Raw genomic sequence first — 25,408 nt, 5'->3', positions numbered from 1 at the left:
TTGCAGCCTTCCCAGGAAGCTTCCCACAAGCAAGTCAATGAGGAAGATGAATTCATTTAATGATTGCAGCAAGGTCATAAAATCGGTGTAGCTCACTTAACCTCATTGCTTAGCAATGGAAGTTCCATTCCCAATTTTGGTCACAAGTCAAGGACTACCCTGAACAAGATACTTTCAAAAAATCTTCCATCTAAAATATCCATACTAGGGCCCAGGCCTCACTGAAGAACCTTCAAGTGCACTGGGCTAAAATTAACCACTGATAATTGGATTGTGGGAGTTGCAACCTGACATCTTGAGTGCCAGATTCCACTTTTCCCTGATCTATGTTGTAGGCATTTATCGTGCGCCTCTTAAGATACTAACACAAGTGCCAAATAAAAGAGAGCTGTGACATTAAAAAAAGAGCCTAGAGATACTTTGAGGCCTCATAATGCGGCCAAGTTGTGTTTGGAAAGCATATAATTAACGGATTGGCACATCATACTATCCATGCTTGTTTGCTTTGAAAATGGCCCATCAAATCAGTTAGAAAGAAGCCAATCTCTAAAGGTATAATTATGCCCTTCTCCCTTGATTACCTTGCAGAAGAATTTTGTTTTTGGATGTCCAGCTGCAGCAGTGAAATTGATGGTTCTGGCCTTGAAGTTCAAAATCTGAGGAATTAGCATGTTTTTATTTAGGGAATTCTGGGCACCAAGTAGCTTTTAAAAATTCTTTCCAGACATGAACAGGGAGATGGAAGCTCAGACCATTTGATCCACAATCGGATTTAACACATGATTTGCGGTTTGCTGTGGTTGAATCCCAGTTTCCAATGTAGCTGTTTTGGAGAAGTTACCTGAAGAATTCTTTCCAGTTTGATGAGAGGGTCTAAAATTACTATCTTTTCCCAGATATAACATTACATTAATCTTAGTGTGTCATGTGTTCTTTGGCTGCTGGATGTGTTTTTAACTAAGAACAATTGCTTTACAATGACAGAGATGGTAGGGAATTCTATGATTCCTTTACTAAGTACTACTTACAACAATTAGGAACTTCCACTTAAATGTCACTTTCTCCAGCCTCTTTCTCAGCGCTATTCAGTTAACATGCCCTTGCTCCATTAGTAAATTACCAGCTTATTCACCTTTTTTTTCTAGTCCAGGGCTGTCAAACTCGTGGCCCATGGGCCAGATGTGTCACATGCTGGCCACACCCACACCAGTCTTAATGAAAGGGGGGGGTCTCAATATGTCACATGATGCTGTGACGCCGGAAGTTTGACACCCCTCTTCTAGTCCATTTTCCAAGCAAGAGATGGAAGGGGAATTGGTTGTATTGCTGTGGAAAGGACTCAGCGTGTCTTCTCTGCTTGGATCTTTGGCAGCTGGCCAGACTCTGCATAGACTTTGTGTGGTGCACCTCCCTCTGGGCCTTCCCAGCCTTGCCTGGTCTGAAGTACTTCAAAAACTCCAAGCATCTGTCTGCCACATTGGAGGTAATTTGTATTCCTATCTGATATTTGCTTCTCTTCTGTCAGGGGAACCTCTCCTTATCATCTTCACCTCCTTCGCCCTCTAGCACCAGGTAACTGCAACCACACAAGACTCTCTTGTATGATTATCATGTTTCTCTCCAAAACTAGCACTCTCTCCAAATAACATGTTCGGCAACACTTGCTAAAATGGGGTTGCCAGATTTCTTTCACAGGCCAGACAGGTAGAATGTCCCCAGCAACTGAAGTGGTGGGTTCCCTCCCACCTCCCACATACAAGGCTTGACTGATAGAAATGCTGTCTACATCCGGACTTCCGGATAGCCAGAGTCCTGGCTATCAGCCAAGTCAGCTTATCAGCCTTCATTGCTGTACTCCAAGGCCCTGTTTGAGCTTGTTCTCCAGTTCTACTTCGGCTGACTCATACCGGCGTCTAAATAAGGCCACTAAAATCCATATGCAACATAATGATACTGAACTTTGAATAAACATGACATTTAAATTGTCTTTTTTTACCACACTGAATATTTGGCTTTGCTTATTGCCCTGATTTTAATAACAGAGATGTTGACATTACATTCACAATGGCACAATTGTAATGTTAGTGAATCACTGGTCAATGATTACTTGAATTCTGTCACTGAATAATTAAAATGAATTCATAAGGTAAATCCTATCCTTCAGTTTCACTAAAACTGCACAACACAAGAAAGCTCAAACTTTGCATGATCTTTAAAATACATATATATTCAAATGGATCTCTGCTGTGGAATGTCATCTTAGAATACTATTTTCTAAGATAATGTTGACTTAAAATACCTCACAACTGCAAGAAAAAAAGGTGGTTTAGTTGATTTTCTTTCACCTAACCCTCAAGGAATGAAAATGGTTGCAAGTTTTTAAAAAGGGAGGAAAATGCTGGTGGAGTGCAGAGTGGGAATCATGGATAGATCTTTCAATATCTTAAGATCTAGTTGAACGGAGTGACCCTATTAACAACTTGCCTCCAGAAGTTGTAAATGCTCCAACACTAGAAGTTTTTAAGAAGAGATTGGTTAAATATTTGTCTGAAATGGTATAGGGTTTCCTGCCTAAGCAGGGGGTTGGTATAGGTTTCCTACCTAAGCAGGGGGTTGGACCAAGGTTCCTTTGAACTGTTTATCCTATCCTATCCTATTCATAGCAGAAACATTACAACAGCTTAGCTGTGAATGCCTGGAGCTGTAGTTCCACCACCAGACTTGAAACAGATAACTTGCAGAATAGTCGCCAGTTGCCTCTTGAAAAAGCACCTTTGGAACAACTTGCAGAGTAAAATATCCTGGTAACTTCATGGAAGCATCAATTTTGTTTTCTTGGCAACAGTTCAGAAGTGGTTTGTCATTGCCTTTTCCTATATTTTTTTCTTTAAAAACTTCCTTGTCTTTAGCCTAAAGGTGTCTCATGACTTCCCACTAAATATTAATCCAGTCTAATACTGTTTACTTTTTCAATATCATAGATTAAGTGTTAATGTTCAACTACAGTATGTAATTCTTACAATAGACTGCAACAATACAAAATAAGAGATTCTGAAAATTAATATTATTATTAATTAATAATATTATAGGGTATATTTCCTCACATTGAGACTAGATATGTAACAGAGGAAACGGATGAAAAATGTTGGTTACTAACCTTAGGATAAAAATAAACTGTTGATTATTAAGTTGTGCTTTTCTCATTTAACAAGTGAATGCTAAAATTCTGGGATTGTATTACTGTGATACATAAGCCATTCTTCTTGAGTAAAGCTACTACAGCACATTTTAACTTCATCCGACTTCTAAGGATCCCTTTTATTTCTATATGGTATTTGATACACAGAATCCAAATCCCACTTAAATTAAGGATTACAAATTTCCTGTGGAGAATAGAAACGAACTACAATTCTCCAAAAGGATGGACACTAGAAAATACAGAATGTTAACTGTAATTTCTAATCACAGGAAAAAAAAATCAGAATTTATTTCTTTTACCATTCCTTTCATAGTAAACAATAGATTACAAATACTTATTATCTGGGTCTTCTAGCCTTTCATTTATAGTATTTACAGAGATTTATTCAGAAATAAAGACAAGTTATTTCAGTTTTACCCATTGGTATACAGTATAGAATTTCAGATATGAAACTGTATTTTCAAAAACATGAGCATTTTTCTTTAACTGGACCAGTGAAATACACGTTAAAATGTCCTTGTTGATTAAAAAAGACACAATCTCTACTAATTCATAAAGCATTATCTTCTAAAGAAATGAGATTCATCAAGTTCTACTTGGAGATTTAATGAGAATAATATTATAGATGTCATTTTTAATATATTCTTTGGGAATGTAAGTTTCATTATGGGAATTTATTCAATACAAAAGTAATATATTGCTTGGATTGTGATGGTTTCTGGTAATTAATATTTGAAATATTTTATGCATTACATTGTAAATTTTAAAAAGCACATTGAATCCAATTTCAATAGTAACCTTTTCTGGAAAGTAAACAAATACATTATTGAAAGATGATTATCTACAATCCATTTCCTGGTCACTGACTTCGGGCTCTAAAGGATACAGTTCATCCAGTGCAAGTTCTGAAAGAGCAAACATAGAACGTATAAGATTTTTTTTAAAAAAAACCATATTTATTCAACACTGCTATTATCTACCGTATTTTTGGAGTATAAGACACACCTTCCCCCCCAAAAAAGAGGGTGAAAATTTGGGTGTGCCTTATACACCGAATGGAGCCCCTCCTCCTTGAGGCCAAAACCGTGAGGCATAGAGCAGCAATGGCCTGTGGCAATCCCTGCAACCTGGAACAGCTGATTGGGGGTATTCCCGCAGTCCAATCCACCCACCAATCAGCTGTGCTGAATCAGGCTGCAATAAGTGCTGAAGCTGACCTGGCTGGTCAGGTTTTGCAGCAGCAATCCCATTCAGAAAGCACAGGAACTGATTCAGCAGAATTCAAAATAATAATAATATACATTACCAAAAGCAGGTTTCAAGGTAGCAATAAATACAAGCAAAACACAAGCAGTTTCACTTTCAGTTCTGTGCTAGGTCAGGCTCATTCCTGTCTCCTCCTTGCTCACACAGCAAATTTCAGAGTCCAAATAGCCTTCATTGGCTGACTTAGTTGCTATGCCTATTCATTGGCTGACCTTGTTACCATGTGTCAGCTGAATACCATGGATGCTGGTAGGCAGAGGCAGATTTTTTTTTCTTATTTTCTTCCCACAAAACTAAGGTGCGTCCTATACTCCGAAAAATACAGTAAATTTAGTAGTATTTTAATAGAGTCAAATTCCCGTCCATCATGCAGAGTAATAACTGAAAGATTAGTAAAGCTGAGGTAGGCAACTTGGTGACCTCAAGAAATTGGAATTGCTACCCTCTCCATTCTTTTCAATTAGAATGCAGGTTAGCTTGATGGGGGGAGGGATTCCAGATACCACAGCCAAATTGCTGTGGCCAACTCACTATGGCCAACTTGCCCTGGCCAAATTGTTGCAACCAACTCACCACTGTCAACTCACCATTGGATAAGTTGCCACAGCCAACTTGCCATGGGATAACTCGCTGCAGGCCATTTTTACAATTATATTTAATTATTTAAAATAAATAAAAATTATTTTAATTTTTGCCATTTACATTTCATTCTGTCCCTCGTTTTGCATCCTTTAATAAGTCTATTCTACCTTTTCTTTGATATTAGTGTAACAATTGTCCCGGAGCAAGATGTCCTGTGGTGAGATGGTTATGCCAAGTTGGCCATGGCAAGTTAGCTGTGGTGAGTTGGCTGTGGCGAATTGTCATGGACCTCTTGATGGGAACTGAATAGGCTGCATGTTCCCTCCTGATTATATATATTTGTGAAAACTAATGAACCCCAAAATGTGCATCTTTGCACACTGAAAATACTAGCGTGCCGAAAACACCTTTTATCATTTGTAAGTTTAAGAGACAATTCTGTATTCAATCTGTGACACTTTTATTTACAAAGTGAAGATATGAGAATCATCTCCAAAACCTTCCTAGTCGGCTTAGCCATTATTCAAATGATAGGAAAATGCATAGCTTAGCAGAAGAGCATATTGCTTATAAAAAAGTAGGGTTCAAGTTCAGTCCATAGCAGGCTAAAAACCCCAAGAGACATGCGGTCAGCCTCAAGACAACACTAATTTAGATCAAAAGTGGGCAACATATGATGAATCAGGGATTGCATTCCACACTTTTGAGGACAGAGGTTTGTAGTGTATGTCAGGAGGATGCATAATGGGTGGATCCATGAGTTTCCACTCTGGAAATTAATGAATCTGATATATGTAAATAATGGAATGGGATTTAAAGGTTACATCTATGAAATACACTTTTGTCAATGTAGGCAAGGAAAAATTGCCTAAGGTCAATTTTTGTGTAGGACACAATGTTTTGAGTAGGTACAAAAAGGATTTAAAAGTGTAAGTTTCTTCTCCAAGTCAACAAAAGTGGCTTTCCTAAAACAGGAAAAAAATATGAGTTACTCCCCTCCCAAGTTATAAAATAGCTGGTGTAATATTGGAAAGGAAGATTGGTGGGATACACAATCTAACTCAAAAACAAGGGTAAATTTTACAACAACAATAATACTGCAGAGACCTGGGGATGAAACTATTCCATTAAAAAGCATTCTAATTCATGAGGATAACTAAAAAAAAAGACCTAGTAATCTTGTTTCCTTTTTTGAAAGACTGAAGTTATGAATATCATCTTATTGTCTGGATCTCTATGATGTTTAATAAAATCTACTTGTTTTAGAAACCCTTATAGGATTCTGACTAATATGCTCACATCTACTTCCTTTGCTACCAATCAAAGTAAGGATTTATTCTGCAAGAGAAGTTCCATGGAGCCAAGGTGGGCCTCAGCAGTGATGGTTATCAGTTAAGAACACTAGTGAGGGAAGTGTTTGATTCAAAAGATTTTTAAAAATTCTGAATCCTAGACTGAATAGGAAGTTTGGGAAATTTGCTTTTTAATTATAGCAATCTTGCTTAAGATTTGAGCTACAGCATTTTTCATTTCTCACTTCAAAATGGGAAGAAACAATGTCACCAATTTTCAGCAATTGAAGGCTAGAGAAAAGAGTTTGAGAGGGCCATTACTGAGCTAAATAATTCAATCATCTTATTTGGAAGAATGCAAACTTGTGTGTCTACAAACAAGGAATGCATACAACTCAACAATACTTTATAATGTACCGTATCTTTACAATTTATATTCATATTGATTGTTTTCTGATTGCTTATTTGTACCCTATGACTATCATTAAGTGTTGTACCTTATGATTCTTGATGAATGTATTTTTTTATGTACACTGAGAGCACATGCACCAAAGACAAATTCCTTGTGTGTCCAATCACACTTGACCAATAAAGAATTCTATTCTATTCTATAAGGGGGGACTTTTATCAGCCACATATAAAAGAGTATTTCCTTCCAAAGAGATTCAACTCTGTATTGAATAAAAAAAATCAGTATTAACAAGTAATGGTTTGACCCAAGTAACTTTAGGATAATCTTTAAACTATTCCCATTGCTTTGGAGCCAGTGCACACTTCTGAAATTACAATACTATGTGGGAATGACCCTGAGGAATGAGGATAAGACATCCTTCCAAGGAAACGATCAGACAAGAGGCGGGTGGAAGCCCCCAGTGGCTTCACGGTCAAGGAAGGAAACTTAGGCAGGTCCCGCCCTAATGGATCAGGAAGTGAAAAGAGTTGGTGAGAGATCTATACTTTCAAACTCTGTTTAGGTAGTTATACAATAAAGCAGAATTTCACCATCTGGTCACGTTTCCTGTCTGGTTTAATATAGCCTTACAATAAAGTAGAATTAGCTCATCTGGTCGTGTTTCCTGTCTGTTTTACCTGGGAGGATTGCAGGAATTTAGAGAGGATGTTGTGGGTGCCCTCCCAAAATGGCTGTGAGGGCACAAAGCACCAAGAGGCAAGAGGCAAAAAGCAAAATGCTCCTTACAAAGAAAGCATTCTTGAAAATGAAGACGGTGTCAAACTTCCCATCTATTTTAAAAATTCAAAAGGGGCAGAGTGCCAAGTGAGTGCTAAACAATAAGATCATCTAATGGCTCCATTACAATGGTGCCAGAACCTTTTTTTAAAAGCCACAAGCATACTAGTAGGAAACAAAATGTGTTCCGCAGGAATTTAGGAAAAGTAAACGTTCAATGAAACAGATCCTTTATAATTCTTGGTCTCACACTGCTTCATAATATTCCATTCCATTCAATGTATTTGAAGTACTAGTCCTGGGAAAGAATGTGGCCTTGAAAAGTGTTTCTGATAATTTGATGCCTGTCACTATTGACAAGAGCTGATTAGTTAAAAAACAGCTCTTATGCAAATCTATGACTCAATGAAAATGAGTATAATGTATGTCCATGACACAGCAAACCATGCAGTTACAAACTGTAGAAGCAGCAATGACAATGGACCTAAATAGCACAGGTTTTGTTAACGTAATTCTGCCTCAGTTGCCCTTCTATGCTATATTATGACAGAGAAAATGAATGAATGTTAGAATGCATTTGCATGAACTTGCAGGTGGCAGATCACTGTCTATGTTAGTAGTCACGTGTTTAATGCAAGGAGTCTCACCTTCACAAGCTTTTAAATGCTGCCCTTTTCTCAGGACTGCTGTCACCCCAGACAAGACACCATCATATTGGTGGAGCACTTCTAGGCAATGTTCGTGGAAAAATTTATCTTTCTGGGAGAGACCATGCAGAAGCAAAACAGCATCCCTCAAAAACTGTACAATTTGCTTTTCATGTCCATTGAACACGATTCCTTCCATTTTTCTGATCAAAAGCCATTGTCTATGTAACATTACTATCAGAGCTTTCACTGCCTGCAAGAAAACAGAATACAGTTCTCATAGAGACTGGGGTGTGTACTGTTACATTTATAATTGCTCTCTTTTTGGAATAGTACCATTGTAATACAGACATATGAGATTCTTGTTATAAGAAGACCAAGGTTTGGAGATTACAAAGTATACTTAAGCAATATATCCTGACTGTAAGACTGAACGGGTAACACCGGAGTCATGTTGTTTTTTTCAGGTGAAAAAAAAGCATATAACATATTTTTCGGAGTATAAGACGTACCTTTTTCCTCAAAAAAGAGGCTGAAAATCTGGGTGCGTCTTATACATCGAATACAGCATTTTTTGCCTCCTGAAGCCCCGCCCCTTAACCAAAATGGCCACGCATAGCCTTATGGAGCCTTTCAGAGAGCTCCTGGGGGCTGGGAGGGCAGAAATAAGCAAAAAACAAGCTGTCCCCCCCGCCCCCAGTAGCCCTCTATAAGGTTATGCATGCATTTTTTTTGACAAAAAACAGGCCGTTTTTGCTCATTTTTGGGCCACCATCACCCCAGGAGCACTCTGCAAGCCCCCCCCCCAAGGCTATTCATGCCTTTTATTTGGAAAAAAAACGGGCCTGTTTTTATGAAAAATGGGGAGGTTTGCATAGTGCAAATACCTTTTTTTTTCTTTTGGAAAGCTCTTTAACTGATTGATGAGAATTACATTGATCAAGTGCTGTGCTAGCAGGAACAAAGTTAGGTGTTGCAGATTGTCAGTGATTTCCTTCTCCAGCACATGGATAAATACACCTGGAAATATCTACCTACCTACCTACTCTCTCTCTCTCTCTCCCTACCTCCCTACTGTATTTCTCCCTCTCTCCCTTTCTATCTACCTACCTACTCTCTCTCTTCTTACCTCCCTACTGTATTTCTCCCTCTATCTAGCTACCTACCTACTCTCTTTCTCCCTCCCTACTGTATTTCTACCTCTCTCTCTCCCTTTATTTACCTGCCTACCTACTCTCCCTCCCTACTGTATTTATCTCTCTCTCTATTTCTCCTCTCTCTATCCCTCTCCCTCCCTCCCTATCTACCTACTCTCACTCTCTCTCTACCTACCTACTGTATTTCTCTATCTCTATTTCTCTCTCTCTCTCTATCCTTTTATCTACCTACCCACCTACCTACCTACCTGCCTACCTACCTAACTACTCTCTCTCTCTCCCTACCGACCTACTGTATTTCTCTCTCTTTCTCTCCCTCTCTATCCCTCTATCTACGTACCTACTTTAAATTTGCCTCTTCAAAACCTTTTGGATTATACTCCGGTGCGTCTTATACTCCGAAAAATACAGTAGTATTAAACTATGATCATAAATGGAATTTTCAGTGGCTTACCTCAGAAGTGCACTGGCAATCTATTCCCACAAGTAAAACAGAAGATCTACAACACTGCATACACTTGGTCAGAAAACGGACCGTCTAAGGAAAAATTAACACAAAATACTTTTTAAAATGTTATTTTAAAAGATAAAACATGTAGTATCAAAATAAAGGAAAAGTCTGCATCTCTCTGGTCCCAAACCTACTAAACAAATGTGCTTGAAATAACAGGAGAAAAAGAGGGAGGGAAGATTTTCAAGTAACTGTCCTGAACATCAGGCTTTTAAGTTCAGTTTAACCCCTCATCCTAGCATAACTAATGTATTTTGATTACATTTCCCTATTACGTAAACTTGGTTCCAGCCATGCTCAGAAAAAAAGTTAATTCCATCCCACCCCCAAAGCTGAACCATAGCTCAGATATCTTTGGAAGCTTAGAAACTGATACAAATGTATGGTTTTCAGTTGGAAGACAAGATAAAGATAAACTTGTATTTTTATAATATGATTATATCAAAAGCTCAAATCCTGCATTTAATCTCTCCTGTTCAAAGAACTGTCTTTTTATTAACCTTTAAACATGCAATATACTTTTACCTCTTGTTCCAACTGCAGCCAAAGCTCTTCAGATGCTAATTTATCAGGGCGTGATGTGATGTACATGTATAATGCCAAAAGTAGGCAAGTTTCTGTGAAAAGAATGAAGTATAACTTGTCAACATTATCATTTATGTGCTGCAATGTCTTAAAAACTATCATGCTCTTTTGAATACAGTGTGGTCCTCATTTTCTATATGACAAAAAATTAAACACTATGGTTTAAATTCATTTCAAAATGGACTCCAGGTGTTTCCCTCAGAAGAGGGAAACGTTATTACCTTCAAAGGGATGCCCTCCTGGTGTTGGAAACAAGTCCCTTAATCCTTACCACTGTTGAGGGTTAGGTTGCTTACTCCTAATATAGAGCACTTTTGAAATAAGCATTTCAGCCATAATTTCCCTAATTTCATCTATCTGACTGTATCTGTAACCTCTTCTTCCTCACTCCACTTGAATGTGTCAATTGTTCAAAAATATTATGGGCAAAGGAGCTGGGTTGCACCAGTGGTCCTGTACCACAGTAAACCATCTGGGCAGAAATTATAACTCTCTATCTTGGCTGTCCTGTCATAAGTACATGACCACTTCAGCACTTTTAGATTTTACACACAGTTTTTCTCCCAGATGGACTGAAAGCAAGATAATTTGCTTAGACGCCTAAATGTCCAAGAATATAGTAAAATATTTAAAACATAAATCCTGGCGACAAAGTATATATTCTCTTCTTGCAAACTGATTTTAGCCATTTACTTACATTTAACTTTATTTCACAGAATGATACATTCCACCAGTCACAGAGACCCAAAATTTTGCTAAGTATCAAAAGATTTTAAAATAAACAGGGAAATAGACAAATCCTCAAGCAAACAACACCCAAACTTTGGGACCATATTTTAAAATGGTCATTTGCCTTATGAATTTAGTTGATGTCTATGGAGATTCTTAGTCATCCAGGTCATGGTTGTTCCGAAGATGTTTTATCAAGATGCAACTGGACTTTCAGTGTTTTATTAACACAGTAGGATGGCTAAGATGTTCTCTTCCTTACCTGAACGTGAACAGAACCGAGCAGCCAGCTCCGGATGCTCAGCAAGCAAACTTAACATCCTAACAGTAAGAAGGACAGCAAACAAGGGAGTTTCAGAAGATATGCAGCGAAGCAGGATCTGTGACTGGCTATTGAACAAGCACTGAAAGCTTTATAGAAAAACAGAAGAAAATGCCATTCAGTGTCTGATTTTTCCAGCAGTTGATTCATATTGAGCAATCAAAATTAACCATGAAGAGAATAGAACAGACCTGAAGCACTTCAGATCCAAAGATGCTTCATAAGGACATGTAGGTCACACACCATACCTGTTGGCCCTGCTTTAAATCAGCTCCCCCCCCCCCCTAGGCTCACACAAGGTGCTTCAGCTTGGGTGTGCTGTCAGCATAACTTTGCTCCAAATATTTCGCAATAATGCTTAGAAGATACAGAACAGCCTGAGTGACCTCCAGACGTGATGGCTTTGATTCCCCAAGTTCTCAGCAATGGATAGCACTGGCTGCCAATTTGTAGAGCTGAAGCCACACATCTGGAGGATGCCCAGATTGGGAGAGGCTGTTTTAGAACCCAGAACAAAACAATCAACCTGCGTATTTTTAATCAAATGAGTTATGTCATGTGAGAATGCCATGAAACAAAATTATTTAAAAATAAAAGTGGGATTGAATTTAAGCTATGCTTTTACCTTATTAATAAGTCAACTGTTGACTTTTCAGCTAATTTCACCAAAACCTTTAGGCACTGATTTGCGATATGGCACTTCTGGCATCCTGCTGATGTTACACACAAGGTTAAGATTTGTAGTAGCTTTTTAAACAAAGGATGCTGAGATTTGTCCAAACTGGCAACCTCTAATTCTGGGAGGGTTTCCTGAAGATTATCTGTATCCTGTTTACTGCAAGCCACACTCTCATTCTTCTCAGAAATGTCTGTAGCTCCTGGATTACCATCTGCTTTTGTATCATGGGACAGAAGGGAATTAATAACTTCCCAGCTATAAAACACCAAATAGTAAAGAATGCCCAGTGACACGAGTGCATATTCTTCAAGAGTGGATAAAGCTTCCTCTGCGCTTGAAGCTGCACCTGAAGATGTCCTCGAGGAACAAGTAGACTGATTTCCAGAAGAAATGCTCCCAATCTTCGTCATTGACAAGAGGACTTGGATATAGGCACCAATGTGAAGTTCCAGGAGGGGGAGAAGATGAACTGCTCCAGGAATTTTAAAGCACTTAAGATGGGGCACGTCTCTTCTGTTTTGTTGTCCTTCCAGAGAGCTTCCAGCTGCAGCAATCAAATTCAATCCAGTTAAGGCAAGTTTTTGAGTAGTTCTCAATGAAATCTCACCTTCCTGAGGGCTTGAAGTCTTGTTACTGAATGTTGGTGTAGGTCCTCTAAGAAAACAAGAGGGGGTAAAGTAAGTACCGTTTGTGATGTTCTGTGCATCTTCTGAAACTAGAACACATATCATGCTCCAGGCAAATGGGCTCAACGACATTACTGCCACTTTTTGCAAAGGAAATTAAGAATATACTGTTAGGAGAGTTTGTCTTAATTTAATATTCTTTCTCATACAGAAAGTGCTGTAAATTAGTCTCCACATAAGCATTATGGTTGTCGCTGTTTGTGAAGAGGGAGTCACCAACATGATTGCCAATGTCCGGTGATGCATAAGGCAAGAGAAGGAGGAGGAGGTGGTAGAGAGAAAGAGAATGTGTGTCTTTAATTTGTAAGATACATTAAGGATACAAATTATATCTTCTATTAGAATTAACTAGGAAGAATTAGGATTTCTTACAATTCATCTGGACCAGCAGGTCTGGTAAATATGCTATGGTTAGCATCAATAGGGCAAAGATAGAAAATATATAAAACGTTATGCCACTAGAGGCACACTTTAATCAGCAGAGAGGACAAAAAATGAATGGATATTTGTCAAAAAAAGCCAAACCCCAAACCCTTCAGATTTACTTTGAGTAATTAAATCCCTCAAGTTCTGTTCCTGACTACTATGCTAGAATAAAATTCCACCAAAGAGAAAAAAAAAAGTTTAACATTCTCAGTAGAGCAAGATCAGGCTTACATCCTAGATTCACCCAATCAAGTTATCTAAAAACAATGAGAAAAGGTAAAGCCGCTTCCATCTGATAAAATCCTGTCCCAAGATATCCACCCATCTGTTTCAGCAATCTGATTTCTTCCTGTTTCAGAAAAGATGAACATGGCAAACCTACACACTGAAAGAAGCAGACTGCATAGCAGATCCAGACCAAACTTCAGTGTTGCTGCTAAGAAGGTTGCAGATTCCTAACGATGATCCTGGAACAAGGGGCTGCTTCATTAGTGCATTTAGTAAAAGGGAACCTACAATAGATAAATCCAAGGCTGAAGACACACACTGAAGCAAGATACAGAGGGTATTTAACAATAATATACTTTGCTTAATTTTAGCTTGGTGCATTGTTACTTTGCATTATGTGAGAAACATTGCTGCTACGTCTTATGCAAGAATCCTGATTAAAATCCTGGCTTGGGGAAGTAAAAAACTTAATCATTATTATATTTAATCATTATATAAATTCTTATAGCAAAATATTGTCTTCCTCCCCATCGTATGCCCAAGTTAATGTATTTTCTTCTTTTGCATTTACTTATTTGGTACATTTTATAGTGATGCTCACTATCCCTGAGTAAAGAAATTCCATATGATTTAAAGTTGTGGCATTTGGGTTGGTGTGTGAGAATAAATACAATTAGCTTGCATTCAGAAGAGGGCGCAGTGCTTATGAAAAGAAGCAGGTTCAGACACCATCCACACTTCTTTTCTGGATGTTAGCTGAAACATTTACAAGGTGCCAAGTGAAAAATCCTGAGCTGGACTCAGTACTACCTCACATAATATAAGCAAGACTTGGAAAAATGCTAAAGTTAAAGCAGCAATACTACTCTAACTCATAAATGTAATTAGGGTTGTTTAGTTCTAACTGAAAATTCAAATTTATTAAAAAATACTTTTTTTTCCAATTTCTGGTTTCATCCTTTAGAAAGCTGATTAGGGATTAGTCAAGCAGATATTTATTAACCAACACTAACAGATGATTATGCCAAAATATCCTAAAACCTACATATATGGTAATTAGGAAAATCTTGAACCACTTAGTTCAAAATGTGTATCAATAGAAATATGTTAATATAGTCAGAACAGCTGATGCTAATATTAAGCTCAACATGTTTACACTTAAAGTTAAAGTAACTTGCTTTTCCTTATTTTTTATATACTTTAATTTGTAAGGTGCTAAGCAGAAAACATTCTCGGAAAGAGTGTATTCAGAATCTAGAATATGAAAGTAAAGAATTTTTATAGTCTCCACTTCACTATTGACTTTGGAAAAAATTCATTTCCACTGCAGAACAAAAATACAATAGTACATTTATTAATAAATTAAAGAATGATAGCAGATCCACCATGATTTTTTTTACTTTATTTGCCCAAACCCTCTCGTCCATCTCCCTCCATATAGTATAGTTGAAATTAATATTAAAATAGCCTATGATTTTAATTCATACAGGTTTCTAATTGTAGTAAATAAATAAATAGTCACAAGATCTCTTATTTAAATTTACCTGGTCTCTGAGGACAGCTGAAACTTTTTTCTTGCTTCACTGGCTCAGTTACGAGGACATTTGTTTTGCTGTCTAGATAGAAAAATCCAATAAATCAAACAGTATTGGTTTTTAGCCTATTCTATGTTGCCCTTCTAGCACAATGCAATCTGTTTTTGGGATTGACTTAACTGATACAGGTTTGAAATGCATTTTCAATTTCATAACATAAACAGGGCAAAACACTGCAACTACCTTGTTTCCCTGAAAATAAGACCCAGCCAGAAAATAAGCCCTAGCATGATTTTTAGGATGCTCATAAGACCTACCCCCAAAATAAGCCTGTTAAGATTTGTTAGCCAGAGAGGCGCATTTAGTGCCATATTTCCCAGAAAATAAGCCATAATCCATCTTTTGGAGCAAACATTAATATAAGACCCGGTCTTATTTTGGGAGAAACACAGTACTGCATTTCAGAACCATATAATGGCCGCAATTAGGAGAATCAAGTTGCATAGTCATGGAATCCCAGAAGTTATCATCAGAAATCTTTTTAGAAAAAGACCAGTAACTGCTTCACAACTTTCCTTAATGCCTATGCAGATTAAGCTTGACCCTATTCACTGAAATCCAGCAAAATTACTATTTTCTTAAATGAGGAAAAGTTATATACAGTAAAATACTAATTTAATGGACCAACTAGGGAAAGAATGTCTGCTATTCCTAACTGCTCATTAAATCAGAGGGTACATCCATTTTGCCAAGATCCAGCAGTGGGCAGGTGTTAAGACAATTGGTTCTTTGAGGCAATAAATACACCAGTAAGGAGATTTCAAGCTTTATTCTTTAACTGTAGCAGGCAATTTAACCAGAAACTCAAGAAAGCATAACCTACCAAACAAAATAATCTCCCTTCAACTGCACCTGTCAAGCAATGGAGATATCCCAAGACTCTGGGTGCCCATGGTGAGCACTCAAACCTGTGCAGAGGCTCAGAGTTTTAATCGATTTTTAAAATTAAAATCTAGCTCCAAGGCTTTGTGGCCCTGCTTCCATGGCCATGAGACAGCAAGACCTAATTTTGACTCAGTATTTGTGAGTGGGTGCGTGCATAACTCAAGGATGGGAATGAATGCATGATGAACTTTCCAGATAAGGAAAGCTTTGCAGCTGTGTGAAAATTTCCCCCTCCCCTTTTCCTTTATTCAGCAAGCAAGAGTGAAGAATAAACAGGTTTGTTCAGAATGAGCTCTAAACTTCTAGAATGTTTTTAATCTGCAGGAGAAATCAAAATACGACACTAAGCTCTTTAAAATACAATGGCCTTCCGCATTGCTACAATATCATCCCCAATGCTGTTGTTACACAAATTATATCAATTGTATAATGACACCATTATACAAATACCATAAAATGATGTGAATACCACAGGAATTTTGTTCCCTGCATTAGAGCTACCAAGCTCCACACAGCTGGGCAAGAACAAAGGAGCAGGAACTATATAGATTTCAGTGAGATATTGCTAATGGGCAGTGGTGGGTTTCAAAAATTGTTCGAACCTACTCTGTGGGTGTGGCCTCCTTTGTGGGAGTGGCTTGCCACCCATGTGACCGGATGGGAGTGGCTTACCGCCCATGTGACCGGATACGAAGATGCCGACGACACTTGTCAGAACCACCTTAAATTACCTCACACACAGCACTGGCATGCATAAGAATATGATGTAAACTTGTTTTTTAAAAGGCATCTTTGGTTTGCATTAAAACAACTTCAACACACGGAATGTTCTGATTGCACCACAAACGCAGTAGTCATCCTTACCTTTCACAGAGGCACTGAGTTTTATAAATATGAGGATGATAGTGTAGAATAATCATATCCAAGGACCAGTGGTGGGTTTCAAAAAATTTTGGAACCTCTTCTGTAGGTGTGGCCTGCTTTCCGGGTCCACTGGTGGAACCTCTTCTAACTGGTTCGGTAGATTTGAGGAACCGGTTCTAACAAATAGGTGCGAACTGGTAGGAACCCACCTCTGCTAATGGGTAAATATAGAATCTTGGAATTTCCCTATACATAAGAGGAATTTCCCAACTGCATCAGTTAATTATGATGAATTCTCTTAATGATTTGAAACGTTTATACTTTGATTTCTTTCTCCAGCTAAATTGTTATTTATGAGATAAATTACTAACTTGCTCATTTTCTCTTGGTGGTTTCTGTGCTCTCTTCCAGTCTCTCCCCCCCTCCAATTTCTTTCTCAAACTTCTTACAATCACCCACAAACGCAATGCTAAATTAAGATTTACTGTTCCACCCTCACCACCATCAAATAAAAGTTCACCAAAAATCTACCTACCACTATTTTGCTGAGGAGTTTGGACATGGGATTGAGTCCTGGAGCAAGATGGTATTGGTAATATCTGAGATCCAAAAGACTCTTCTGTGGGGTAACTTTTTTTTTCAACATGAGTATATTTTTCAATTTTCATACGGTTCGAGGGGCTTTTCTTAGGACTAAAAAGTAAAAAGTCTGAATTAACTGCGTAGAGGCATTTCATTTTGAAACTTTAAAGGTTTTCCCCCCCAAAAAATATAATTAAACATTTATAATTAATTATATTTCCCAATGAAAGAATCTGAATAATAATTTGGGCATTCATAATAGAGTAAATAAAAAGGCAATCTCTTCATATTGGCATATCCTCCAAGCATAAGAGCAGCAACCTGTGCATTCAAACTCTAAAAATAAATTCTGAGGAGTTTTATTCTATGTGTTCAATTATAGTGTCTGTTCTATAGCTTGTAAAAGAACTGTTCTGCAATTCATTATTTTCAAATTCCATCTTATTTTGTACCTGGTATATGAAACAGGGGTCACAGGTTTAATCCTTTCACAATTCAAAATCTTTGTTCTCAGCTCATTCATTTCAGCATCTCTGAACTGTAGCTCAGATTGCAGTGACTGTAACTAAAAGAGCAAAGAATTAGACATTTCAAATTCCACTGAGCACAAAAAACAATACGCAACTATGAAACATGCCTGCAAATCTTTCCTCACTTTCACTTATACTTTTGCTCCATTCAGTTACCCCCAAATCAATGATAATGGCTTTTTCATCAAAACATTTTTTTAAAGTACCGTATTTTCGGAATATAAGACGCACCTTTCCCCCCTAAAAGAGGGTGAAAATTTGGGTGCGTCTTATACACTGAATGTCGACCCACCCACCGTCCCCCACCCTTTGGCCTCTGCCTCCCAGCAATTTACCTGTTTGCAGCAAACGGGGGCTTGCGGAGGCTTCAATAAGCTATAGCAAACCCTGCAGCCTGTAACAGCTGATGATCGTGGGAATTTGAAAGTGAAACTTGCTGTTTGCTCCACCTGGCAAATTGCTGGGAGACAGATTTTTTTTCCTTGTGCTAATCAGGCTGTTTGCTGCAAGGAGGTAAGTCGACGACTATAAATGCCTATAGAATGTTCAAATTATTAGACTTATTTTTTAAAGACTGCTTTATTATTATTCTACACTACTTAACAAAATGAAGAAGCTTTTTTAAATAAATGCTTGATCTGAAGAGGCCAAGTGCTATTGTTTTAAAAAGTTCTATTCTTTTAAATAGCAGAGAATAACTATACTTCCAGAAAGCACATCAATTTTAACAGCATCTGTATAAGTATAGTCTGAAATATAACACTACAAACAGTGTATATTGTCTGTACTGTTTGTTGCAAGGAGGTAAATTGCTGAGAGGCAGAGGGAGATATTTTTCCCTTGTTTTCCTCCCCAAAATCTAGGTGCGTCTTATACTTCGGAGCGTCTTATACTCCAAAAAATATGGTATGTTCTGCCATTCTGAGAAAACACTAGTATTCCCAGGCAAATGCTACGTAGTATTTACAAACATAATAAAAAGTTTGTCTCTTAAAAGCATAAATATTTTGTTCTTTCCGCACACATGCACAAAAAAGAGAGTTGTAGTTGTAGTTGAGAGACAGCAGAAGCAATTATTATAGCAATTTAGCTAAAAATATTGTGGAAATTATTCATTTTCAGCGTAATAGTACAGAGTGCTTGTACAATCATCTTGTTTTAAACTCCAAGAGGAACAAGTATGCTTGAGATAAGATGTACCAAAAGCTTAACAAGTATAGTAAGACATTTGGCTTATATTTTACATTTACATATGTAGAAAGGTTTTTAAAAAATATTTCCTTACTATTAGAATTCCATACAGGGCAATTAACTTCATACATACATACATACATACATACATACATACATACATACATACATACATACATACATAAGGAGGATGCGTGAATATATTACTTAGCTATGAAAAACAACAACCAAACACACATAATCAGCCTGCATTCCTCTGACTGCTGGAAGTCTCCCAGAGCACTTTTGGCTTTATGACATTTCCCTCTAGGGGGTCTGAAACTGAACAGCAGCACTGACATCAGAGAAGCAAATCTGACTTTTGAAATCCCCCTTGCAGAGCTTTGGAATAACATTAACGTCAGCAAAACCAAAAGGAGCTAGTCTGGAATGGACGAGAGGCATTCCAGCAAGAGACATGGTTCCAAATTCCTTCTAGACATGAGATAAGGCTTCCACTTTGGCTGGTGCTCAATGCCAGGCCCTAATCCTTCAGCAGAATAATCCCCCCCCCCCCTTTCAACTGAAGGGCTGCTTTCAATAAATAAGTGAAGAAATAAGATCAGCCAGAGTGGAAACAGAACATCAAACAGTTTGCCACTTGCACACATTTTTCCCCCCAATGTATCCTTGAGTTACTCTTGACTCTTGGAAACTGTCTATAAAAGTCCCTGCAGTTTTCTTGGCAAGATTTTAAAAATGGTTTACCCTTGCCTTCTTCCTAGGGATGAGAGAGGTTCAAGGCCACCATTCAGGATCACAACAATTCTGACCTAATGTTTTTTATCCTCTACACTGGTTTTCATTTGTCCTTTTACAACATTGGAAAAAATAGTTTGCATGCCATTGCTCATCGGCAAATGGGCCAGTAAGATTATTTTGGCTGATTATTTTCAGCAATAAAATATGTATGACTAAAAAAGCATCTATGATTAAAAGTCATTCCAAAAAAGAAAAAAAGAAGTTTCAACAAAGGACTTCTTAATGCAGTTTATATTGGTCATTTATTGAATGGTACCTTTTTGGAGAATTCCTTTTCTTTTTCATTTAAATACTGAGTCTTTTCTCTTTCCAGTAATATGTATGATTTCCGCTGATCCTCCACAGTAGATTCCATCTGCTGCATTGAATCCCGCAAAATTTTTATTTCTCCATTTTTAATAAGGATTTCATCCTGCATTTCTTTCAACTGCAAATTCACAAGAATTTAAAAACCAATGTAATTAAACTATTTGCAGATGAAATGTTAATTTTTTTCAAAATCCTAATAGAAAAATAACTTAATTGTAAATTGAGTTGTTTTTCATGCAATGAAAACAATTAGACATTAGCTCTGATTAATGTATTATTATACAATAATACATTCTGACAAAGATATCATACAGATAGCTTCAATATTTTGTATCAATTCAGATGAATTTGGGTATTTGCAAATAATTATAAAAGGTTGAGATCAATTCAAGAAATGCAATTATGACTACTTTAGCCATAAGATTAAAATAGAAAAACAATAGTTTTAATTATCAATGTTTAGTCAAATAACAGCATTAAAAATTCTTTCTAAAACTACTCTTTTTTTCAAACATATTGAAGTTATGCTATTTTATTTCACAGATGGCAACCAGCTTTTTTTATTTATGAAACTATAACTCTAAATAGCCCTGAAACTCCTTGGAGTTCTGCTATCCAAATATTTAACCAGGCCCAATCATGGTTAGCTTTCAAGCCCAGAAAGTTGGCAAATGTTGGCAATTGTTGAGGCATAAAATCTAGTCTTCCTTATATTAACAATATTTGTCCTAATAAATTTACTTCCTTTTGAATAATTATTATTTTGGACAAAAACCAATAAGGATTTTAAAAATCCATATTGCATCACAGATATATACTGTATTTTTTGCTCCATAAGATGCTCCGGACGATAAGACACACCTAGCTTTTGGGGCAGAAAACAAGAAAACAAAAAATCTGCCTCTGCCTCCCAGCCCCAGCATGTGGTTCGTCCAAGCTGCGCTTCACTGCACCCACCACCTGTTAGCTGACTGACAGCTGGATCCCAGCCTCCAGTAGCCCTGCCAATCAGCAGGCTGGCTGACCAGAAATGGTGGTATTGCTTCCTCCTCTGTCTGCTGCCTCCACCAGGGAATGCTGGACCTTCACCAGCATTCCCTGATTATCACTGCTCACTGATCAGCAGTTGGATCGGCCTCCCAGAATCCCTCCGATCAGTTGTTCCAGGTAGCAGAGATTGCCGCTTCCTGTCACTCATTGCAATCAGCGGTATTCTGGGAGGCCAATCCAACTACCAATAGGCGGCTGTTTGCCGCTGCTGCCTGTCATCACTACTGCACCAACCGGCTGCAATTACAGCCCTGTCTGTGACGCAATATTCATTCCATAAGACACAAAGACATTTCCTCTCACTTTTTGGGGGGTCTTACATTGCAAAAAATACGGTAATACGGTTTGTATGAGTACATGGCCGCTCTGCTGTTCATTAAATCAGCACATTTTCAATCACTCATAAATTACATATATGTTTGAATATTTGTAAACACACACATATATATAATTTTCTTATCTAATTGTCCCTTTTTAACTATGCAATCATTTTAAAACTATACATGCTTCAGTTTCTGTTATGTCTAGGTTACAATTCTATACAATTAGCTCAAGTGCCACTGAATGTTATGAAGCTTTCTCCTGAATAACATGTATGTAACATGGTCAAAAATACAAAGAAGCTGATTCAAAAAGTTTCAGGACTAGAATTTAATTCCTGGTTACATTCCAAAAAGCATGAACAAGTTGCATCTCACCTTTTTCATGGCCTCCTTGTATTGTGCTTGGAGTGTTTCAAGTTTAAATATTTCTTTAAGTTTCATTTCTTCTACCGGTATGCTGTTTTCTGTAGATAGAAATTAATCTAGTAGTGTGATTTTAGTAAAGGGCTAGATAAATTTTTAGTCCATTTTTTTACTTTTGTTTCTTAAGGGTGGAAAAAGGAATGGAAAACTTACAAACTACTTGAAAGTGAATCTTTAAAAAAAATCTCCCAAATCCCCAGTGCTATTTTAGACTCAATTTCAGATGTTTTTTTCAGAAGAGTTAAAATCAGGGACCTGGAAACATTGTGTTTCTCAAGAACTTCCAACTCCCATCCCATTCTAATAACCCCTATAAACTTTGCAGCTGGAATGAGAAAAGGTCATTCTGATCTGATTTGGAATGGGAATCAGAGCAGTTAAATGTTTCCACTATGATCTCAAGTTTGAATTAAAAAATCAGTGTCAAATTCTGGTTATTTAACTATCACAATTCAGCAATATGGTCTCAGAGTGGTAATAGGCAGTTACATGTGGCTAACAGAGTCTTATAACTATGCCGTCTTTATAAATATTGAGGTTTTTTAATTTAACAACTTTAATTTTAAACCAAAGACAAATAGGCAAAAGCAGATAATCATAAGTTTTACCATGGTTATATCTTCTCGCTAGGAAAATGGAAGATAATTTTAATAGCAAGCAATTCCATCCTATCTAGTTATACGGACAAGTTTTTTTTTAACTGCCTCTTACTGATTTCTGTATTTATTGTGTACATACCAAATGGTTTTGTTTCAGTTGTTAGAGTAATATTCCATTGATCAGGTGTTTTGAATTGATTGATGCTATTCGGAAAAACAGGCAACTGAGCATTTTGCTCCGTTTTCAACAAATTTGTTTCTGAAGAAACATCTAGTGTCAATGCCTGGGAAGAAATAATGTCTATCTCCTTCAAGTCATCTACTGTAAAATCATCATTATCCCCAAATGGATCTTCCGTTTCTTTACATTTGGATGAAACAACACTTTTGTAACGCTTGTTTGGTGGTAAGCCTTCACCATGATTTCCAATATTATTATGGCTTATAGATCTCTGGAGAGGTGAAGTAATTTTTGTCTGATCAACATCATATAATATGGAGCTGTTTCTCTTCTTATTTCCAAAGAAGTTATTCACTGACATTTTCTATTAACAAAGGCCTGGCAAATAGAAAAATAAGTAAAGAGTTCAACCAAATGTTAATAATGAAGAAACATAAGAGATCAGCAGAGCAACACAAACAAACTATATTAGGATCTCATTCACCTATTTTCTAGGATCTGATTATTTGAAAATCAATGCATGCATCTTTACCACATGCATCAAATAAAAACTTCAAGTTTACTGGAAGGCCCAATGATTTGTCCAACCCATAAAAACAATGGAAGAAAAAAATCAAGAATTTAAACATAATTATATTCAGACAACAATCCTATGCATGTTTACCTGGGAATAAATCCAACTGAACTCAGAAGAGCTTATTTTGGAATAGATATCCACAGGATTGCACTTTAAGCCATTTATATTCCAGAGAAAAGCTGTAAAATTTGATTACATAAACTTCTTAGAGCAGCGGTTCCTAAAATAAAGAATTTGGATTTAATAATACATATTACAACAACCTTTTCTCAACTGAGGGTTTTGTGAAACCCTAGGATTTCATGAGAAGTCTCTTAATCAGTGTTGGCAAATCTTTTTGGAACGGGAGCACAAGAACACACATGGAGGAGCACCAAAAACCGGAAGAGCAGTTCCCCGGTGCACACTGGAAAGCTGATCTTCTGGTTTCCGGCATGTGCTTGCACGCCAGGGAGCTGATCTTCCGATTTCTGGTGCTCCCCTGTGTGTGAAGACCAACCGGCCAGCCTGCATGTGAGTACCGGAACCCAGAAGAGCAAAGGGCAACAGCTGGCGTGCCCAGAGAGATGGCTGGGCATGCCATTTCTGGCACGCGTGCCAAAGGTTCACCATCGTGGCTATAGATATTCCATGAGCAATCATGATTTTTTTAAAAAATAGTTCTGAATTCTGGGCACTGTAAGTATAATGTTTATGCACTTGGGGGGGTGGGGGTTCACTGAGATTTAAATATTCGGAAAAGGTTGAGAAAGGCTGGTCTAGTAAATAGGCAAGAGCCAAAAAGATGCTTAAGCACTTCATAACTCAATGCTACACATTTTTATTGAGAAATAATCCCAAGTTCAATAGTATTCACTGTAGAGTAAGAATGCTTTTAAAAGATGATACAGGAGAATTATTTTCACATGTAACACATTATTTAACCAGATGCCAACCTAGACTCTCTGTTACTCAAATTATATGTTGGCTTTAACTTTCCAGTTATGAAAACTTAATAATAATTACATTTATACTAAAACTCACCTTGTCATGTTTCTTCTTCTATCTTGAAGGTTTTATCTATGTAAAAACCACCCTAAGCTATAACAAAATTTGCCTGAAAAGTATATTTACAAATAACTAACTGATCGTTAACTTAAGCCCGATTTATCACGACGTTTTCCAGGTTCTTATGCCTGATTGAATCATAAGAGAGCCACAGCGGCGTGAATCCCACATCCACCAAGTTTATTGCTGCGTTTATCATCACAGACATCTACCATTTTTTCACTTCATAATTTCGGATATCTAAGGTGCATATTCGGTTTTTCTTATCTCAAAGAAGCGAGAAGCGGCTTGGGGAGAAAAGAGGGGTTACCTCCTCCACTATCTAAAGGCATTAAAAGCAGGGAGCAAGCAGGAATTCCCCGGGGTGCCTCTGAGAAAGCGTACCGAGCGCCACGCTTCCGGCCCCAGCGCGGAAACGGCTTCCTGTTCTCCTACAATGCCGCATCCTCTCCGTCAAGGTCTGTCCTTCCGTCTCGTCTCGTCTCCTCCTCAGTCGTTCCGCAATTTGGTCATAAGAAAGCCCGGCAGCCAAACTCCGTCGAACAGCACTGCGAGAAAAGGGGTGGGATGGTGGTGAGGAATATGCTTTCCGAGCGTCCCCCAAACAGGGCGGGTAATATATCGATCACGCCCCCAACCCCCGCCGACCAGTCGCTAGCTGACTTCCCACCAATGACAGCCCCGGCGCCCTTAAGATCTGATCGGCTTTTCGGAAAAGTCGCGGCAGCGTCAAAATATGAAACACCGAAGAAGGGAAGAAGGGAGGAGGGGGAGTTGGGCCAGGGTTTATTTGTGTGTGTGTGCGGGGGATTATTTCCGAACAGGCTGTCTTCCTTATTATTTATGATTTACTTCATCACTTTCTGGCTAGCGCGGTAAAAATAACAAATTCTCCTAAGGGTGTATGTCGAAATCCAGGACTTTTAGGTTTCAGCCAATACATTTCCGCCTCC

The 25,408-nt window shown here is 37.7% G+C and overlaps 1 protein-coding gene across 3 annotated transcripts; it reads right to left on the bottom strand.

Moving 5' to 3' along the window:
- Nucleotides 1-3,286: 3,286 nt before the first annotated feature.
- Nucleotides 3,287-25,074, bottom strand: ATRIP (ATR interacting protein). Of its 3 annotated transcripts, none has more exons than XM_087709136.1 (15): nucleotides 24,840-25,073; nucleotides 23,496-23,628; nucleotides 22,790-23,209; nucleotides 22,004-22,092; nucleotides 20,203-20,373; nucleotides 17,877-17,989; nucleotides 17,378-17,535; nucleotides 15,043-15,114; nucleotides 13,653-13,782; nucleotides 12,105-12,812; nucleotides 11,420-11,568; nucleotides 10,369-10,460; nucleotides 9,787-9,870; nucleotides 8,176-8,428; nucleotides 3,287-4,104 (listed from the first exon to the last, which is right to left on the bottom strand). In XM_087709136.1, the coding sequence occupies exons 3-15, from the start codon at nucleotides 23,190-23,192 to the stop codon at nucleotides 4,037-4,039; spliced, it is 2,490 nt and encodes an 829-aa protein (XP_087565262.1). In that variant the 5' UTR covers nucleotides 23,193-23,209; nucleotides 23,496-23,628; nucleotides 24,840-25,073; the 3' UTR covers nucleotides 3,287-4,036. The 3 variants fall into 3 exon arrangements, with proteins under 3 accessions (XP_087565262.1, XP_087565263.1, XP_087565264.1); XM_087709137.1 differs by lacking the exon at nucleotides 24,840-25,073 and adding an exon at nucleotides 24,432-24,832; XM_087709138.1 differs by lacking the exon at nucleotides 8,176-8,428 and having other exon boundaries at nucleotides 24,840-25,074.
- Nucleotides 25,075-25,408: the final 334 nt, after the last annotated feature.

The sequence above is a fragment of the Thamnophis sirtalis genome, unplaced genomic scaffold (assembly GCF_051295495.1).
Source record: "Thamnophis sirtalis isolate CommonGarterSnake01/CBP01778 unplaced genomic scaffold, rThaSir2_p1.2 scaffold_3, whole genome shotgun sequence".
NCBI classification, from domain to species: domain Eukaryota; kingdom Metazoa; phylum Chordata; class Lepidosauria; order Squamata; family Natricidae; genus Thamnophis; species Thamnophis sirtalis.
Note: the sequence above shows the minus strand (reverse complement) of the source record. Positions and strands in the feature narration are given on the sequence as shown.

Excerpts from the sequence above, each read along its gene's own strand:
- ATRIP (XM_087709136.1), bottom strand. The coding sequence starts at position 23,192 with ATGTCAGTGAATAACTTCTTTGGAAATAAGAAGAGAAACAGCTCCATA. Across the intron at positions 17,536-17,876 it reads ACCCCTGTTTCATATACCAG|TCCTAAGAAAAGCCCCTCGA; the intron begins GTACAAAATAAG and ends TTTACTTTTTAG. Across the intron at positions 13,783-15,042 it reads CAGCTGTCCTCAGAGACCAG|GTTCCCTTTTACTAAATGCA; the intron begins GTAAATTTAAAT and ends TATCTATTGTAG.